This window comes from Capra hircus, chromosome 3 (assembly GCF_001704415.2).
Source record: "Capra hircus breed San Clemente chromosome 3, ASM170441v1, whole genome shotgun sequence".
In the NCBI taxonomy this organism is placed as follows: domain Eukaryota; kingdom Metazoa; phylum Chordata; class Mammalia; order Artiodactyla; family Bovidae; genus Capra; species Capra hircus.
Window position 1 is genome coordinate 99646025 of NC_030810.1, and position 19427 is coordinate 99665451.

The following is a 19427-nucleotide window of genomic DNA, read 5'->3' on the forward strand; positions in this document are numbered from 1 at the left end:
GATGGGGAGAGCTATATGTGGAACAAGCTTGGAGGAGAAGATTAGGGATTTGAACATGCTGAATTCAGATATAAAATAAACAGCCAAGTAGAAATGTCAAATAGATACTTAAGTCTAATGTTTTGGAGAGAGGTCTGGGCTACAGATAGAGATTTGGGAGTCATCAGCAGATAAATGTATTTTAAATCACAGAACTGAGTGCAATCACCTAGGGAAGTGCAGTTCAATAGAACTTTATACAGTGATGGAAATGTATTATATATCCATGCTATCTAATAAGATAGGCTCCTGCTGCTGCTGCTAAGTCGCTTCAGTCGTGTCCGACTCTGTGCGACCCCATAGACTGCAGCCCACCAGGCTCGCCCATCCCTGGGATTCTCCTGGCAAGAACACTGGAGTGGGTTACCATTTCCTTCTCCAATGCATGAAAGTGAAAAGTGAAAGTGAAGTCGCTCAGTCATGTCCTACTCTTAGTGACCCCCTGGACTGCAGCCTACCAGGCTCCTCCATCCATGGGATTTTCCAGGCAAGAGTACTGGAGTGGGGTGCCATTGCCTTCTCCGGTAAGATAGGCTACTAGCTACATATGACTGTTGAGCACTAAAATAAGGCCAGTTACACTAAAGAACTGCATTTTTACTTTTATTTTAATTCATTTAAATTTAAATAGCCATATGTGGCTAGTGGCTACTCTTAGCCAGATCCAGGGAGTAAGTGTAGATCAAGAAGAAAGAGGACCAGTGACTGGGTTCTGGACATTCCGACATTAAGAGGTCAAGGAGATGAGATGAGACCATCATGAGACACTGAAAAATGTAAACCAATGAAGTAGGAAGAAAACCAAAACAATATGATGTCCTGGAAACCAAGTAAAGAAAGTATTTTGAGGAAGACCAAGTGATCAACTTATTTTAAAAGGACCAGAAGCCTCGATAATACACAGTACTCACAGGATATGGAAAGTAGGCACTTTCCTGAATTGCTGGTAGAATGACATCAGTGGAGCACCTTGGAGATAACTACCAAAATGTAAAATGCACAATATGTCCACACAGCTATATATAAAAGGCAGTTTATAAACTGTATATAAAATATATATTAAATACATACATATATATGCATGTATCTTATAATAAAAATATGTAAATTTGTGAATAGATGTATATACACAAATTTATACACATAGTATCTCTGAAAGGATATACATAAGAGATGAGTAAGTGTTTGCCTCTAGAAAGAAACTGGGGTACAAGAAGACTGAGGTGAGAAGAAAGCATTTTTTTTCTTTTTTCTTTTTTTTACCATATACCCTTTTTTATGTTATACCATATGCAAACATTTATCTAGTCAAGGCCAGATATTTTATTTTATTTTATTTTGGCCATGCCACACAGCTTGTGGGGTCTTAGTTCCCCTACCCAAAATAAATCAGGGCCATCTGCAGTAGAAGCACAAGAGTCCTGGCCACCAGACCACCAGGGAATTCACCAAAACAATATTTTTTAAAATTAAGAAAATGATTGTAGAATATATAGCACTATGTAACACTTAAAGCATTGTGGTGCTAAGTACATTTTTTCCAGTGGGTAGATTTGAATGAAGCTTATTTTTGGCTTAAAAATTAATATTTCAAAGGCATAATTTTAAGTCCCAAGTTCACATAGAAATGTCATAATTGACTCTGCTGAATCAATTGCAAAATAACTATCCCTTCATCATTGGGAGTCTTCAGTGGGTATCTCTGAAGCTCAGAGATTATCTGCATATATTTTTCATTTTTTCTCTTTATTTTACTTTTGGCTCTGCTGACTCTTCCTTGCTGCCTAGGCTCTTTCTCTGCTTGCAGTGAGCAGCAGCTGTTCTCTAGTTGCAATGATTAGGCTTCTCACTGCAGTGGCTTCTCTTATTCCAGAGCACAGGCTCTAGGTGCACAGGCTTCAGTAATCGCAGCATGTGGGCTCAGTAGTTGTGGCTCCTGGGCTCTAGAGCACAAGCTCAGTAGTGGTGGTGCACAGACTTAGTTGCTCCGTGACATGTGGGTTCTCCCTGGACCAGGGATCGAACCTGTGTCCCACTGCATTGGCAGGCAGATTCCTATCCACTGCACCACTAGTCTCCAAATATCTTTATGGTTTGTTTTGTTTGTTAATTGAAGTATAGTTGATTTACCATGTTGTGTTGATTCCTGCTGTACAGCAAGTGATTCCGTTATACACATATATACTTTCATTTTTATATGCTTTTCCACTATGGTTTATCACAGGATACCGAATGTACTTCCTTGTGCTATATAGTAGGACTTTGTTTATCCATTCTATATGTAATACATCTACTAACCCCAAATTCCCAGTCCATCCCTCCTGCATTTCCCTTTCCCCTTGGCAACTACAAGTCTGTTCTCTATTACTGTGAGTCTCTTTCTATTTCATAAATCAAGTTCATTTGTGTCATATTTTCTAACTTACTTCACTTAGAATGATAATCTCTAAGTCCATCCATGTTGCTGCAAATGGCTTTATTTCATTCATTTTTATGGTTGAGTAGCATTCCATTGTATTTATGTATCACATCTTCTTTATCCATTCATCTGTCAGTGAATATTTAGATTGTTCCCATGTTTTGGCTATTGTGAATAGTGCTGCTATGAACATAGGGGTGCATGAATATTTTTGAGTTATAGTTTTGTCTGGATATATGCCCAGGAGTGGGGTTGTATCATATGGCAATGCTATTTTTAGTTTTTTTGAGGAACCTCCCTACTGTTTTCCATAGTGGCTGCACCCAAACATTTTTAAATAGCCACAATTTTTGATTCTGTTTTCATGAAGTCCCACAAGAACAAATAGTCTCTTGGTTAGTGATTCCTTTAAGATGTTTTAGAATAAGACAGAGAGACAAACAGAAAAGCCAGTGTAGGGTTGTTGGGGCTTTGGGGAGCTTTTTTTTTTTCATAATTTATATATAAGCATGCACATCCTTTGACTAAAGATGTTTCTACTTAATTTTGTGCTGTAACCTCCAAAATAGATGCTTCTACTTGATGTAATTTTAAGTAATGTCCAGTAAGTGATTTAACAAAGTTACTTGCCTACTAAGATTAAGTAATTTTATCTTCTCTTGGTGACATGAGAAAAGAGCAAACTTTGACAATTTTGAAAATAATGTGATCTCCCTCTTGTTAATATCTACAGAAGGGCCTAATAGGACTACTCACTCTTGTTATGAAGCCGTTTTGATAACGATTGAAACAGTGAAACAGCACAGTATGACCTAAATGAGGCTAGTGACTGAGATGATGTGTCAGAATATCCAATATCCAAACTGCACCCATGAGTTCTTTGTTTCCATGGTTTCTTTTTCTTGGTTTGTCGAAGGATTGAGGAACAAAGATTTTAAGAGAGGTGGGATTCTAGAATTAATTTCTATGTCCCATTCTTTTTTTGCACTCAAAATACTAAATGTTTCTAGTTCCTGTGTTATGGGGACATCCAAATATACCAGTACTTTCAAAATACTTTGAGGTCCTTGGACAGAAGCCATTGTAATGACACTGTACTAAGTATTTGACAAAGGGCTTATATATGAACGGAGATGTATAAGCATAAATTACTGTTATATTGATATATCACAGTGAAGTACTCTTCAGCCTCTTGAATATAAAAGAATATTTCTACATTTGGTTCTAGCAAACACTATTGTGCTATTCTGAAATCCACAGCGCAGAAATTATAAGACATCCGCTCATAAACAGAAAGCAAATCACTATTCAGCATTTCCTGCTCTGTTTCCTGCCAATTTGAGATAATTAAAACTTTTTTTAAACCTTTTATTCTATTCTGCTTTAATTCTGCTTCCTTTACCAAAAAAGAAAGATTCAGAAGTTAAAACTGTGTATATAATAGTACAGCAAATCTTTGCCTTTTTTCCCCCCTTATCCTATAAAACTAACTTTCTTCATTATTGCAGACCTCAGGATATCGTTGTGTTTATCATTGGAGGAGCCACCTACGAAGAGGCTCTAACAGTTTATAACCTGAACCGTACCACTCCTGGAGTGAGGATTGTCCTAGGAGGAACCACTGTGCACAACACGAAAAGGTAAGGGAGAACATTCAGTCCTGTCATTCTTTCCCCTTTCCCAGAGAGGAAGACTTAAATTCCCTTTATGTAGGAAAAGTAATGTCAGTGCTGACCAAATTAAATACGAAAATGAGTAAGATAAAGATAGAACACAAAAAATAAGAAAATAAGTGCTTGGAGAGAGAGGGAAAGGAGCCATGGATTCTGAGTGGCTAAAAGAAACTAGTTTCATGGAGATGATAGTGTGTAAACTGAGCCTTGGATTTTAAAAAATGGACATAAGGCGGGAGAGCACATTCTGGGCAGATTTAACCACATGAACAAGTAACGGAAAGCTATAGACAACATACATAGAAAAAGAACAGCAAGTAGTCAGCTAGCTGGAATGCCATGATTGTGGAAGGCCTTGAATTCCGTGCTGAAGAATTTTTTTCTGGTTTCTTATGTAGAAAATGAGGAATCATTGAAAGTTTTCAAGCAGTACAATTACAAGAAGGTCACAGTATTTTAGGAAGATTAATTTGGAAGCTAAAGATAGGAAGGACAAAGGATGAGGAGGAAACTAGAGACCCATGGCATGAGAGTTAAATTTAATGATTGGGAGCCCTCAGAGATCCATGCTGAGCCATGTATACATAGATATACAGGAAGGCATTAGAGGTGTTTGTGTACTTTTTCGCTTTGTATTATTTGCCTCATTGCACTTTCTGTCTTATAACCTGCATTTTGTAGTCTACGGTAAAAACTTATTATAGTTCTAAATATATAATCATTCATTAAACAAATATAAATGGAAAGATAAGATAGACTGGATTCAAATCTTTCCCTCTTACCATTTTTGTGAATTTATGCAAATTAGTTAATCTCTGTCGATTTCCAGAGCTCACTGGCCATTTATGTATTTCTTTTCGTGAATTTCCAATTCATGTTCTTTGTCACTTACATAAAGGATAGTGACCATTTTTCTGTTACATATTTTGCAAAACATATTTTCCTCTATTTGGTATTTTTGTTTTGTAGTATAAAACGTTTCTTTTTTTTAACTTTTATGTAGTCAGAGTTACCAATGATTTTTGCCTTTGATGTCATGCTTAGAAAGTTCTTTCCCAGTCAAGATTATATAAATACTAACCTCTATTTTTTCCCATGACTTTTAGGGCTTGTATTTAAAGTTATAAATATATAATCTATCAAAGTTTTATTTCGGTGTAAACTGTGTAGTAGAGCTTACTTTTATAAAATTTGCAGAAATATTATATGTGCATACATATGTAATTACATACAGAAAAGTATACAAATGATAAGCAGACAACTCAATGAAATAAAACAAAGTGAGTACATCCATGTAACTACCACATAGATCAAATAATAGAATGTTATCAGCACCTCTGGAACCCTTCCTTATGCCTCACGTCCCCTTCTTTGCACAACTCCATGTAAAATAACAGCTCTTATGACTTCTGTTATTATAGTTTTACCTGTCGATGAAAGATACTTGTTGAATGAATAAAGAATGGTTAAAATTAATCAGTTCTACTTTTCTCACAAATAGATCCTTAGACAAATCTCTAATCCCCTTCAACTTACAAACTACATTTGTCCAGCATTTTTGTTCCACTTCTCTTTATAATCCCCAAATGCATCATTATTTTCAGTGTTTATTTTCAGTATTTTTTCCACGTATTTACCTCTCCTTGCTCTTCATCCTGGTCCTTCTTTCCGATCCGATTTTCTTCTTACTAAAAACATCTTATAGTAGTTCTTTCAGATCATGGTCAACTTGATGTTTTCATCTAAAAATATCTTAGTTTAGCCAAGTTTAGAATTTCAGGTTAATAGTTCGTTTTTTTTCCAGCACTTAGAAATCAGAAGACAGTCCCAGAATACTGGACTTCCCTGATGGTCCACTGGTTAAGACTGTGCACTTCCACTGCAGGGGGGTATGAGTCCTATCTCTGGGGAACTAAGATCCCACATGCTGTGTGGTGTGGCCAAAATGAAAAAATTTAAAGAAAGAAGGTGACCATGAAATACTGTTTTCAGTTGTTGCTATTAGGAAGCCTACTCTCAACCTCTATAATTGTGTCTCATCTGGAGGCAATATTTTCTTCTCTGGCTCTTTTTAAGATTATCTTTTGGGACTTCCCCGGTGGTCCAGCGGCTAAGACTCTGCACTCATAATGCAGAGGGCCCCTGTTCAAGCCCTGGTCAGGGAACTAGATCCCACATGCTGCAACTAAAAAAAAATCCTGTATGCTGCAATGAAGACTGAAGATCCCACATGCTGCAATTAAGACCTGGTGTAGCCAAATAAATAAATAAATATTAAAAAAAAAAAAAAAAAGATTATCTTTTTGTCTTTGATGTTCTTGTTTCAGTATTATATACCTAATGTGAATTTATTTTTATTTATTTTAGTTGGTATGAAAATATATGTTTGGCATTTCATAATTTCTGGAAGTTTTCCAATCATTATTTCTTTATATATTGTATTTTTTCTACTTCCTCTATTCCCTCCTTCTGGAATTCCTGTTAGCTATATGTTAGGCATTAATCTATTTTTTCATGTCTCTTAACCTGTTATTTATATTATCTACCTGTTATCTCTCTGTGCTGTCTTCTGTGTAATTTTTTTCATATTAATACTTCAGGTTAGTAATTCTCTCTTCAGCCATGCCTAATCTGTATTTAAGCCTATAAATTCTATTTGCTTCTTTTTCCAATTTGCCTGATTTTTATTAATTTCTTCTTTTCTCATGTTTTCAAATCCTTTTCGAATTTTTCTTTAACCACATTAATTCTATTATCTGAAGTCCTTGGAGATCTAACTCTGCCATTGTGCCTGCCCGTATTAACTCATGATGACTCATATCTGCATGTGTTTTGTAATTTTGGGTTATGAGTTATCTTAGAGAAGACTCAGGGGGCTCATGAGGGGCCTAAGCTGAAGATATATCCCTTCTGCATAGTTTGTCTTTCATTTAGGCCAGGTACCCAAAGAGTATCATCAGTTCCGAACTTTGTCAGTGTTAACTTCTGTCCTGAAGAGTTCCTGAACCGTGCAGAACCTATACCTGTTTAAGTTTCCTTGTGATCTTCCTGTGCAGACTTTTGTTTTTCTTTTCCTTGTTTTCAGTGAGGGCCTCTCAATTACTCAAGAGTCTTAATTCTAATTCCCTTTCTTACTGAGTCCTAAACCCTGGATCCTGATCCTTTGTGGCTGTTAAAATACAGTGTCCTTGTTTATAAACATTGCCATGTACTTATCAGGTAGTCACAAGCATTGGTTTATATTTGCCAACCTAAGTTTTGGTTCCTTTTTTGTGATGACTTAAGAGTTTCCCTTAATTTCTTAAGAGGTTTAGCTATTCAATTAAAAGTATGTTTGTCATTTTTTTATACAGCATTTCTATATGCTTTATTTAATTCCAGCTTATCTAGTTGGCCTTCATTTCAGAAATGGAAGTATAAGTGCGGTTGTGATCTTGGAAAAGTTTAAATTGGTAGTAACGTTACATGAAGTTTACTCTAATTTGAAAACTATTAGGGAATATTTGGAAGCTTAGCGGTGCATTCTAAAATGTCACACTGAGTATTTTGTACCTAATTCAGTAGTCTGTGGGGTACCATTGAATATTTTTGAGCACTGAGTGACACAAAATATCACGACTATTTTATTCAGTTTTCTCCCATTGTTCCTACTGGTGGTGGTGACCCCATGGACTGTAGCCCACCAGGCTCCTTTATCCATAGAATTTCCCAGGCAAGAATACTGGAGTGGGTTGCCATTTCCTCCTCCAGGGGATCTTCCTGACCCAGGTATCAAACCTTGATCTCCTGCCTGACAGGCGAATTCTGTACCACTGAACCACCTGGGAAGCTTATTGTTCCTGCTACTGCTAATAAAAATAATAATCGTAGTAGATATTTATTGAACATCTACTATGTGTTAGGCACTTTACTAAGTACTTTACATGTATTAAGTCATTTAATCCTCAATAAGGTATATAATATTATTTGCAGCACTCTGCATACGGAAATTGAGGCAGAAAGATTAAATAACTTGCCCAAGTAAACATAGTTACAAAGAGAGCCAGTTCTCAGAGCCAGAGTCCATGCTTTTGATCATTCTTCATTTCCTTCATAAATATTACTCGAAAGCCTGACAATATATTATTTTCTAAATAATATTTAATAATTTGGGGTTTAAAATGTTTTATTACTAGATAGACATATAGGATTTTATTTTCTTAATCTAAATGAGTTCCCTCATGTTTGTATATATAATTATCTGCTTTTAAATAGGCTTTACTATCAGAATCTAAAAAGGCTAATTGACTCTTAAGTAATCTTTCTGCTGCTGCTGCTGCTAAGTCGCTTCAGTCGTGTCCGACTCTGTGCGACCCCACAGACGGCAGCCCACCAGGCTCCCCCGTCCCTGGGATTCTCCAGGCAAGAACACTGGAGTGGGTTGCCATTTCCTTCTCCGATGCATGAAAGTGAAAAGCGAAAGTGAAGTCGCTCAGTCGTGTCCAACTTCCCGCGACCCCATTCTGAGAGTTAATATTTCCCATTGAGTGTTTGAAGCCTCATGACCCATACCTAGGAACTATAGCATCTTCTCTTTAACTTGAAATATTAGACCTTTAAAACTAATTACCTGTATCTCAATTTAAAAAGGGGGCTTCCCTAATAGCTCAGTTGGTAAAGAATCTGCCTGTAATGTGGGAGACCTGGGTTCGATCCCTGGATTGGGAAGATCCCCTAGAGAAGGAAAAGGCTACCCACTCCCTGGCCTAGAGAATTCCATGGACACTCCATGTGGTCGCAAAGAGTCGGACACGGCTGAGCGGCTTTCACTTTCACTTTCAATTTAAAAAATACTTTGGATTTAGAGGGAAAGATAGATTAGCAAAGATTTTTACACATTTTTTTAATATTACATATAAACAAAAATGCATATATTTTCAGGTATGTTTGGCTAACTAATTGTACTGTGAATAAAACTATATTTTATTAAAAATGGGAGGGAGACCCTAAATATCTAGGTTTTTCCTTAAATTAGTGTCCCAGGTCCTGAGAAAATAATGTTTAATGTAAAAGTAAGAGAGTAAGGAAGAAAAATAAAAGAAAGTAAAGCAGCTTTGTGAAAGCGATAGACTAGATTCTTCCAGCTAGCCAGCTCAATATTTCTCTGTCTGACCTAATAATATGTTAAGCAGTATACCAAATTACATTTGAGCAGATATCCTTAGCAATAGAAAGTTCAATAAAATCTTGGACAGGATTGTTCACTGGCCCCTGATCAATGAAACTTTTAGAAAGAGGGAGTTGCTGTGGTAATTACCAACCTGGAAAAAAATTAATATTTGCAATACATAAATGTTCCAAAAGCTGGTTTTTACAATTTACTTTCATAAATACATAGCCTCTAGCAATAAGTAACTAGTGAAATTTTTCACTATCAGTAAGAAGATAGTGAAATTTGTATTTCAGAGACCAGTTATTGTAAAGGCTTAAGTAATTGAAAGCAACAGTTTCAGCTTTTAGAGGAAAGGCTCATTTTTCATGATGATTGTGGACTACCTTGGGTGTTACTAGACTATTAAATAATTAAGAGTTCACAACTCTTATTACATATTGAAATCCCAGACTCTCAGTAAATGGGACGGTTAATGTTTTTTAAAACTCAGCTTTATACCTCAATACAGTAGGGCTGTGAGGAGCAATAATATATAGGGGGAGAGAGTTTGAATGATTTGTTTCCGTGAATTGTTAGGTTTTAATTTTTGTGGGCATCTGTACAATTTCCTATGTAATACATGGATTATTTCTTAAGAAAAAGTCCAAAGGAATAACTGATAAAGACACAGCTCTCCCTCACAAAAGTATTATTTTGAGAGATTATGGCGACCAGGAAACAGTATACTTTTAGATGTGTCAGGAAGAGCGCCCTCGTTTTATACTTAGAATTATGTAAAATATGGTATGCCCCACGAAGATCTGGATTGGTAGGCATTGCAATAAACAGAAATCATACCTTGAGAATTCCCTGGCAGTGTGGTGGTTAGGACTCACTGCTTTCACTGCCATGGCCCAGGTTCAAGCCTTGGTTGGGGAACTTAAGATCCTGCAAGCCTCGAGAAGTGTGACTGGAAAAAAAAAAAGAAAAATCATATCTTGTAGCTTGGAGTGTTATAGGCTGATATAGAATCTGTTATCCTTCCCGAGTGGGAAATGCCTATTGCAGGGTATTTCTGGGATACAGGTCACTTGATTTTCCTGGTGTATTAAGTAAAATCTGATTTATTTTACAGTCAGCTCCCAGCACTACCACCTACTAGTTTATGATTTGGAGCAAGATATTAATGTAATAGGTAGATGGGTCAAAAGTGGTCTCTTGCAACCTGGAAAATCATCTGTACCTCTCATGTAGCAACTTTAATAGTCTTTATCCTGGGATACCTTCTATATCTAAAATACATTGACATTACCTTTACTTTTGTTTTGAAACAAAATCTTAATGTTCAGCAAAAATAAAAGGCAATTTTTCTTTCCCTCTCTGAAGTACTTCCAAAACTCAATGTAACTTTGGTAAAAGAATTGGGACCATGTATAAGTAAGCCAAGTTTTAAGTCAGAAGTTACCTGAAGATATATGTCCCTTAGACTTTACAAGAAAATATATGTTAGTTGAATCTGAAATTCAACTTCCTTTTCAGGGTTCTGCTTTAAGCTGCTCTGTCTTAAGTAGTAATACCTTAATTCTTTAAAGCAGTTCTTTTATGACATTTTTTCAAACACTGGTCACAATGAAGCAGAGTTCTACAGGCCTTTTATAGTTATATGACTTATTTCTATAGGACCTGTTCTGATTAGGTGTAATTGTAATTATCTTTGTTTAGATTTAAACACTATTTAAAATAGATGGTGTGTGTTTGCTGCTAAAACACCAAGGAACTTTGCAGAAGCTAATTATCTCCTTAGCAACATTCTTAATAAAACTGCCTTCCAAATGAAGGGAGGTAGTCGATACTATCTTCTCTCTATAGCCATATGAAGTTTAATTTTGTATTGCTTTCCCTTCTCCTTGATACATAATGAAATACAAAGAAATAAAAGCTAGTAACCAATCACAGGGACTTCTTTAAGGGCATAATTTTAATGCCTTTTTGAAAGCAGAGAACCTGCCCTGAAAAAGGATCCAGGTAAATGGATTCAACAGTACCCTGAACACGTGCAAGTGCCTACCCTAAGCAGTAAGTCTTTTCTGCCTCTGGGGTCCATGCAGGTTTGCAGTGTGTAGACTCATCTCCTGCCTCAGGGTTTGCCCTTCCTATAGAAGTACTTCCCCCCTGCCTTACTCCCTCCCTCTTCATTTATCTCATTAGTCATACTTGCCTAATAGAACCTCAGTTTGAGGGGGAATAATTCAAATTTCAACTTCCGGCATTATATATGACATGAGTTGTACTATATCACCACAGATATTTCCACCAAAGTCTGCATGAAACAGTGAGAAGTCATTTTGGCCTAGTTATAAGTTCTAGAATAAACATTTCTTGAACAAATGAGGACAGCTGTATTTACTGAATATTGGAATGCCTCTGTGAAGAAAAGCAATGCTCCTAATCCTTATGAAGCTTTCATTTTAATGCAGAGACAGAAATAAATAATAACTTAATAAATAAGAATTCTTTATCATAAATCAGAAGATGATAAATTCTATGGAGGAAAAAAGTAGAACAAAGTGAAGGGAAATCTGTGGTGTGTGGAGGCAGTAGGGACAAGCCGCACCACTCAGTGTATCAGGAAAGACCTCATGAAGAAGAGGTCTGAGCAGAGACTTGGAGGAAGTGAGGGAATGAGCCAAACAAATGTGGAGGAGAGCATCTCAGGACAGCAGGGCTGTGGTCCTAAGGCAGGATCTTGCAGTGTATTCAAGGAGACTGGGGTCTGGCGTGCAGTCAGAGAGGTGTTGGGGGCCAGATCATGGAGGGCCTTGGAGAATATTTTGAGAGCTGGTTTTTACTGTGAGTCAGAGAACATTGTAGGACATTGGGGTTTCATTTTCTAACAGGTTTATGGAGATAAAATTCATATACTGTACAGTTCACCCCCTTTAAAGTATACAATTCAGTGGTTTTTGGTGTATTCAGAGACATGTGCAGATACCACCACAGTCAATTTTAGAACATTTTCATCACCTCAAAAAGAATCGTCCAGCCTTAAGCAAACACTAAGCTACTTTCTGTCTCTTTCGATTTCCCTGTTGTGGACATTTTATCTAAACAGAAGCATATAACATATAATTGTTTGTGAGTGGCTTCTTTTATTTAGTATAATGTTTTCAAGGTTCATCTATATTATAGCTGTCTTTACTTTTGACAGATGAATAGTATTTCATTGTATACCTCGCTGACAGAATGTGGTCCACTGGAGAAGGGAATGGCAAACCCCTTCAGTATTCTTGCCTTGAGAACCCCATGAACAGTATGAAAAGGCAAAATGATAGGATACTGAAAGAGGAACTCCCCGGGTTGGTAAGTACCCAATATGATACTGGAGATCAGTGGAGAAATAACTCCAGAAAGAATGAAGGGATGGAGCCAAAGCAAAAACAATACCCAGTTGTGGATGTGATTGGTGATAGAAGCAAGGTCCGATGCTGTAAAGAGCAATATTGCATAGGAACCTGGAATGTCAGGTCCATGAATCAAGGCAAATTGGAAGTGGTCAAACAGGGGATGGCAAGAGTGAATGTCAACATTCTAGGAATCTGCAAACTAGAATGGACTGGAATGGGTGAATTTAACTCAGATGACCATTATATCTACTACTGCAGGCAGGAATCCCTTAGAAGAAATGGAGTAGCCATCATGGTCAACAAAAAAGTCTGAAATCCGGTACTTGGATGCAGTCTCAAAAACAGCAGAATGATCTCTGTTCGTTTCCAAGGCAAACCATTCAGTATCACAGTAATCCAAGTCTATGTCCCAACCAGTAACGCTGAAGAAGCTGAAGTTGAATGGTTCTGTGAAGACCTACAAGACCTTTTAGAACTAAAATCCAAAAAAGATATCCCTTTCATTATAGGGGACTGGAATGCAAAAGTAGGAAGTCAAGAAACACCTGGAGTAACAGGCAAATTTGGCCTTGGAATACAGAATGAAGCTGGGCAAAGACTAATAGAGTTTTGCCAAAAAAAATAGACTGGTCATAACAAACACCCTCTTCCAACAACACAAGAGAAGACTCTACACATGGACATCACCAGATGGTCAACACCAAAATCAGATTGATTATATTCTTTGCAGCCAAAGATGGAGAAGCTCTATACAGTCAACAAAAACAACACCAGGAGCTGACTGTGGCTCAGATCATGAACTCCTTATTGCCAAATTCAGACTTAAATTGAAGAAAGTAGGGAAGACCACTGGACCATTCAGGTATGACCTAAATCAAATCCCTTATGATTATACAGTGGAAGTGAGAAATAGATTTAAGGGACTAGATCTGATGGATAGAGTGCCTGATGAATTTTGGACAGAGGTTCGTGACATTGTACAGGAGACAGGGATCAAGACCATCCCCATGGAAAAGAAATGCAAAAAAGCAAAATGGCTGTCTGAGGAGGTATTACAAATAGCTGTGAAAAGAAGAGAAGCAAAAAGCAAAGGAGAAAAGGAAAGATATAAGCATCTGAATGCAGAGTTCCAAAGAATAGCAAGGAGAGATAAGAAAGCCTTCCTCAGCGATCAGTGCAAAGAAATAGAGGCAAACAACAGAATGGGAAAGACTAGAGATCTCTTCAAGAAAATTAGAGATACCAAGAGAACATTTCATGCAAAGATGGGCTTGATAAGGGACAGAAATGGTATGGACCTAACAGAAGCAGAAGATATTAAGAGGTGGCAAGAATGCACAGAAGAACTATACAAAAAAGATCTTCACGACCAAGATAATCACGATGGTGTGATCACTCACCTAGAGCCAGACATTCTGGAATTCGAAGTCAAGTGGGCCTTAGGAAGCATCACTACGAACAAAGCTAGTGGAGGCGATGGAATTCCCTTTGAGCTATTTCAAATCCTGAAAGATGATGCTGTCATAGTGCTGCACTCAATATGCCAGCAAATGTGGAAAACTCAGCAGTGGCCACAGGACTGGAAAAGGTCAGTTTTCATTCCAATCCCAAAGAAAGGCAATGCCAAAGAATGTTCAAACTACCACACAATTGCACTCATCTCACATGCTAGCAAAGTAATGCTCAAAATTCTCCAAGCCAGGCTTCAGCAATATGTGAACCATGAACTTCCAGATGTTCAAGCTGATTTTAGAAGAGGCAGAGGAACCAGAGATCAAATTGCCAACATCTGCTGGATCATGGAAAAAGCAAGAGAGTTCCAGAAAAACATCTCTTTCTGCTTTATTGACTATGCCAAAGGCTTTGACTGTGTGGATCACAATAAACTGTGGAAAATTCTGAAAGAGATGGGAATACCAGACCATCTGACCTGCCTCTTAAGAAATCTCTATGCAAGTCAGGAAGCAACAGTTAGAACTGGACATGGAACAACAGACTGGTTCCAAATAGGAAAAGGAGTCCGTCAAGGCTGTATATTGTCACCCTGCTTATTTAACTTCTATGCAGAGTACATCATGAGAAATACTGGACTAGAAGAAGCACAGGCTGGAATCAAGATTGCCGAGAGAAATATCAATAACCTCAGATATGCAGATGACACCACACTTACGGCAGAAAGTGAAGAGGGACTAAAAAGTCTCTTGATGAAAGTAAAAGAGGAGAGTGAAAAAGTTGGCTTAAAGCTCAACATTCAGAAAATGAAGATCATGGCATCTGGTCCCATCACTTCATGGGAAATAGATGGGGAAACAGTGGAAACAATGTCAGACTTTATTTTTGGGGGCTCCAAAATCACTGCAGATGGTGACTGCAGCCATGAAATTAAAAGACGCTTCCTCCTTGGAAGAAAAGTTATGACCAACCTAGATAGCATATTCAAAAGCAGAGACATTACTTTGCCAACAAAGGTCCGTCTAGTCAAGGCTATGGTTTTTCCTGTGGTCATGTATGGATGTGAGAGTTGGACTGTGAAGAAGGCTGAGTGCCAAAGAATTGATACTTTTGAACTGTGGTGTTGGAGAAGACTCTTGAGAGTCCCTTGGACTGCAAGGAGATCCAACCAGTCCATTCTAAAGGAGATCAGCCCTGGGATCTTTGGAAGGAATGATGCTAAAGCTGAAACTCCAAATCTTTGGCCACCTCATGCAAAGAGTTGGCTCATTGGAAAAGACTCTGATGCTGGGAGGGATTGGGGGCAGGAGGAGAAGGGGACGACAGAGGATGAGATGGCTGGATGGCATCACGGACTCGATGGATGTGAGTCTGAGTGAACTGCGGGAGTTGGTGATAGACAGGGAGGCCTGGCGTGCTGCGATTCATGGGGTCACAAAGAGTCAGACACGACTGAGCGACTGAACTGAACTGAACTGAACAGTTCACTCCCTTTAAAGTATACAATTCAGTGGTTTTTGGTGTATTCAGAGACATGTGCAGATACCACCACAGTCAATTTTAGAACATTTTCATCACCTCAAAAAGAATCGTCCAGCCTTAAGCAAACACTAAGCTACTTTCTGTCTCTTTCGATTTCCCTGTTGTGGACATTTTATCTAAACAGAAGCATATAACATATAATTGTTTGTGAGTGGCTTCTTTTATTTAGTATAATGTTTTCAAGGTTCATCTATATTATAGCTGTCTTTACTTTTGACAGATGAATACTATTTCATTGTGTGAAATGAAATACCCTATTTTGTTTACCTGTTTGTCAATGGTGGACATTTGAATTGATTCCACCTTTTGGCTGTTATGAATAAGGCTGCTTATACACATTTCTGTACAAGTTTTTGTGTGTATTGTAAAGTTTTGAGCAGAATCATGACATCTGACTTATATTTTAGCAGAATCACCGTGGTGATCAAAGCTAAAATGAATTAAGAGAAGTATTATTTATCTCAAAATGTTCAGAATGAACAAGGGTTATTATAAAAATGCAAGTTTCCTAGACATGTATAAATGAACGATGCATGCTAAGTGTGTGTGTGTGTGTGTGTGTGTGTGTGCGTGTGCATGCACTCTCAGTCGTGTCCAACTCTTTGTGACTCTATAGACTGTAGCCTGCCAGGCTGCTCTGTCTATGGAATTTTCCAGACAAGAATACTGAAGTGGGTTGCCATTTCCTACTCCAGGGGATATTCCTGAGCCAGGGATTGAACCCGCATCTCTTCTGTCTCCTGGACGCGTTACCACTAGTGCCACCTGGGAAGTAAACTAAATGAACCATATAAATGAACTATGTGAAAGGGAAAGTGTCACTGCAGCTCCGTGGACTATAGCTCGCCAGGCTCCTCAGTCCATGGAATTTTCTAGGCAAAAATACTAGGCAAGTGGATAGCCATCCCCTTCTCCAGGGGATTTTCCTGACCCAGGGATCAAACCTGTGGGTCTGCTGCACTGCAGGCAGATTCTTTACTGTTCTTAGCCACCAGGGAAGCCTGTACGTGAACGATACCCATTATGTATTCACCTACAATAGACTGGGGGCTTCCCTGGTGGCTCAGTAAAGAATCCGCCTGCAATGCAGGAGTCCACCTGCAATGTAGGAGACCCGGGTTCAGTCCCTGGGTCAGGAAGATCCCCTGGAGAAGGAAATAGCAAGCTACTCCAATATTCTTGCCTGGGAAATCCCATGGACAGAGGAGCCTGGAGAGTTACAGTCCATGGGGTCACAAAGAATCAGACACAACTAAGCAACTAAACCACCACCACAGTAGGCTGTCATTATTCTAGTTGTGTTTCCAAAGCATGTGATCCTACCTTGCAAATAAATAAGCATCTTGATTTGGGTTTTGAGCTGGCTTGCCTGATGACTTCACAAGTCAATCAGTGTTAAGGAGTTCTGGATCCTTGCTGGAAGCAGTTGTCACGCTAGGTTAGCTGTGTGAGCCGAGAGGTCAAGAACCAGATCAGAACGGATAGAATTATTCTCCCAATAGATGAAATCCCTCTGTCTTCTCAGAGTACAGGGTCGAAGTGAAGGAGAAAAGGGAGGTGAGGTGACAGTATTGGTCAGTAGTGCTGTCAGCATGACCCGAGCCCCTGAACTGTGTGAAGAGAGCGCTTCAGTCTTCCACGTTGCTGTCCGTCAGTTCAGTACTTTCTTTAGACTTTTGACAAGGGGGAAATGTAACGCTAGATCGACCATCCTTTTACTGCCAGATTCCCTTTCAAACCAATAATAATTATTACACATAGTAGGTTCTCTATAACTCTACTGGATCCAATTAAACCCTCATTAACTATAAGCCTGCACAATAATTGTTTCATTTTTCAGTTATTTTTCTAACTAGCAAAGACAGATGTAGAAAAATAGGCTTCCCCCGCCCCAAGTAATTCATGCTCATTGTAATACAAAAATTAAGTATAAAAGTCAAAAGTCATTCATACTACTACACTACTCAGAGCTAACTACTGTTAACATTTTGGTATATTTTCTCCTAATGTATTTGTATATATCTTATTTTTGGTTGAGCTGGGTCTTCATTGCTGTGCGCAGGCTACCTGTAGTTGCGAAGAGCGGGGGCTACCCTTCGTTATGTTGCTTGGGCTTCTTGTCTGTGGCTTCTCTTGTTGCGGTGCACGGCTTCTGGCATGCGGGCTTCAGAAGCTGTGGCCCATGGACTCAGTAGTTGTAACTTGTGGGCCCTACTAGCTCAGTAGTTCTGGCACGTGGACTTAGTTGCCTGCGGCATGTGGGATCCTCTTGGGCCAGGGATTTAACCCAAGTCCCCTGCATTGGCAGGTGGATTCCTAACCTCTAGACCACCAGGGAAGCCCCTCCTGATGTTTTTTTCCTTTACTTGAAAGTTTTTGAGTTTTAGAATCACATTACATTCATTGTCTTTAAAGTTTTGACTTGTTTTGCTTATTTTTAAGTGTACTTTTAATTATGCCATGTTATTTAAATTATTTTAAATGATCCTAATAGCTCTACAGTTTCAATTTTAAGGGTGTATCTCTGTTTAACTATTGCTATTCAACCTTTAGATTGTTTATAGTTTTTTGCTTGATATAAATATTGCAGTAAGCATCATGTATATCAATAAATCCTTGTCCTACCTCTGAATATTTTCTCAAGATAAATGTACAGTGAGGCAGTCTCAAATATTGCTAGTAGAAATGTAAATCCATAAATTTTCTGGAAAGCAGCATGAGGCTTCCCTGGTGGCTCAGTTGGTAAAGAATCCACTTGCACTGCAGGAAACGCAGCTTCGATCCTTGGAGCGGGAAGATCCCCTGGAATAGGAAATGGCAACCCACGCCAGTATTTTTGCCTGGGAAATCCCATGGACAGAGGAGCCTGGTGGGCTTCAGTCCATGGGATCACAAAAGAGATAGACAGGACTGAGCAACTAAACAACAACAACATTCAAAGGCATGGGGTTGAAGAACTTCATGGTTCTTGTTCTTGAGGTTTTTTTCACTTCTTGATTTTTAAGAAGCCCTGACTCAGGTGTTAGAAATGTTCTATATCTTGATGGAAGAAATGGTTACATGACTAGATATATCTTTCAGAATCATCAAATTATATCCTTAAAATTGGTACATTTATTGCCTATGAACTATATCTCAATTAAAAATTAAAATTTTGAAAAACAGCACTGCAGTACCAAACTGACACTTTTTCCTTGATATAGTCAGAAGGATAAAAAGATTGGTAAAGAATCCACTTGCCCTGCAAGAATGCAGCTTCGATGCTTGGGACAGAAAGATCCCCTGGAGTAGGAAATGGCAACCCACTCCAGTATTTTTGCCTGGGAAATCTCATGGACAGAGGAGCCTGGTGGGCTGCAGTCCATGGCTGCAGAAGTAATTTTCTCATTATGTATTTCAGTGCTATTTAGTGACATGCCCGTGAACCACCAGATATAAGCTGGTGTTATGAGCACATGATGTGAGAAACCCTAATGATAACATTAAGAAGTTAAAATTTATTTAACATATACTGTGTGTTAGACACTATACTTTATACCTGTGCTGTCCAAAAAGGTAACCAGTAGCCTCTGTAACTATTGAGTACTCTTGAGTACTCGAAATGTGGCTAGTCTAGTTTGAGGTGTGCTATAAGTATAAAATACATAATAAATTTCCGACTTAATACACAAAAAGTATAAAATATCTCAATTTTTAAAGTTGATAATGTCTTAGTTATATGGATTAAATAAAATATACAATTAAAATTTATTTTACCTGTTTATCTT

At 38.2% G+C, this 19427-nt stretch overlaps 1 protein-coding gene across 1 annotated transcript in view; it reads left to right on the top strand.

Moving 5' to 3' along the window:
* The window catches only part of VPS45 (vacuolar protein sorting 45 homolog), a 70630-nt gene that overhangs the window by 37860 nt on the left and 13343 nt on the right, over positions 1-19427 (top strand). Inside the window, exon 14 of the mRNA XM_005677696.3 lies at positions 3967-4098. Within this exon, the coding sequence (XP_005677753.2) occupies positions 3967-4098 (132 nt within the window). The remainder of the gene's footprint in view (positions 1-3966; positions 4099-19427) is intronic.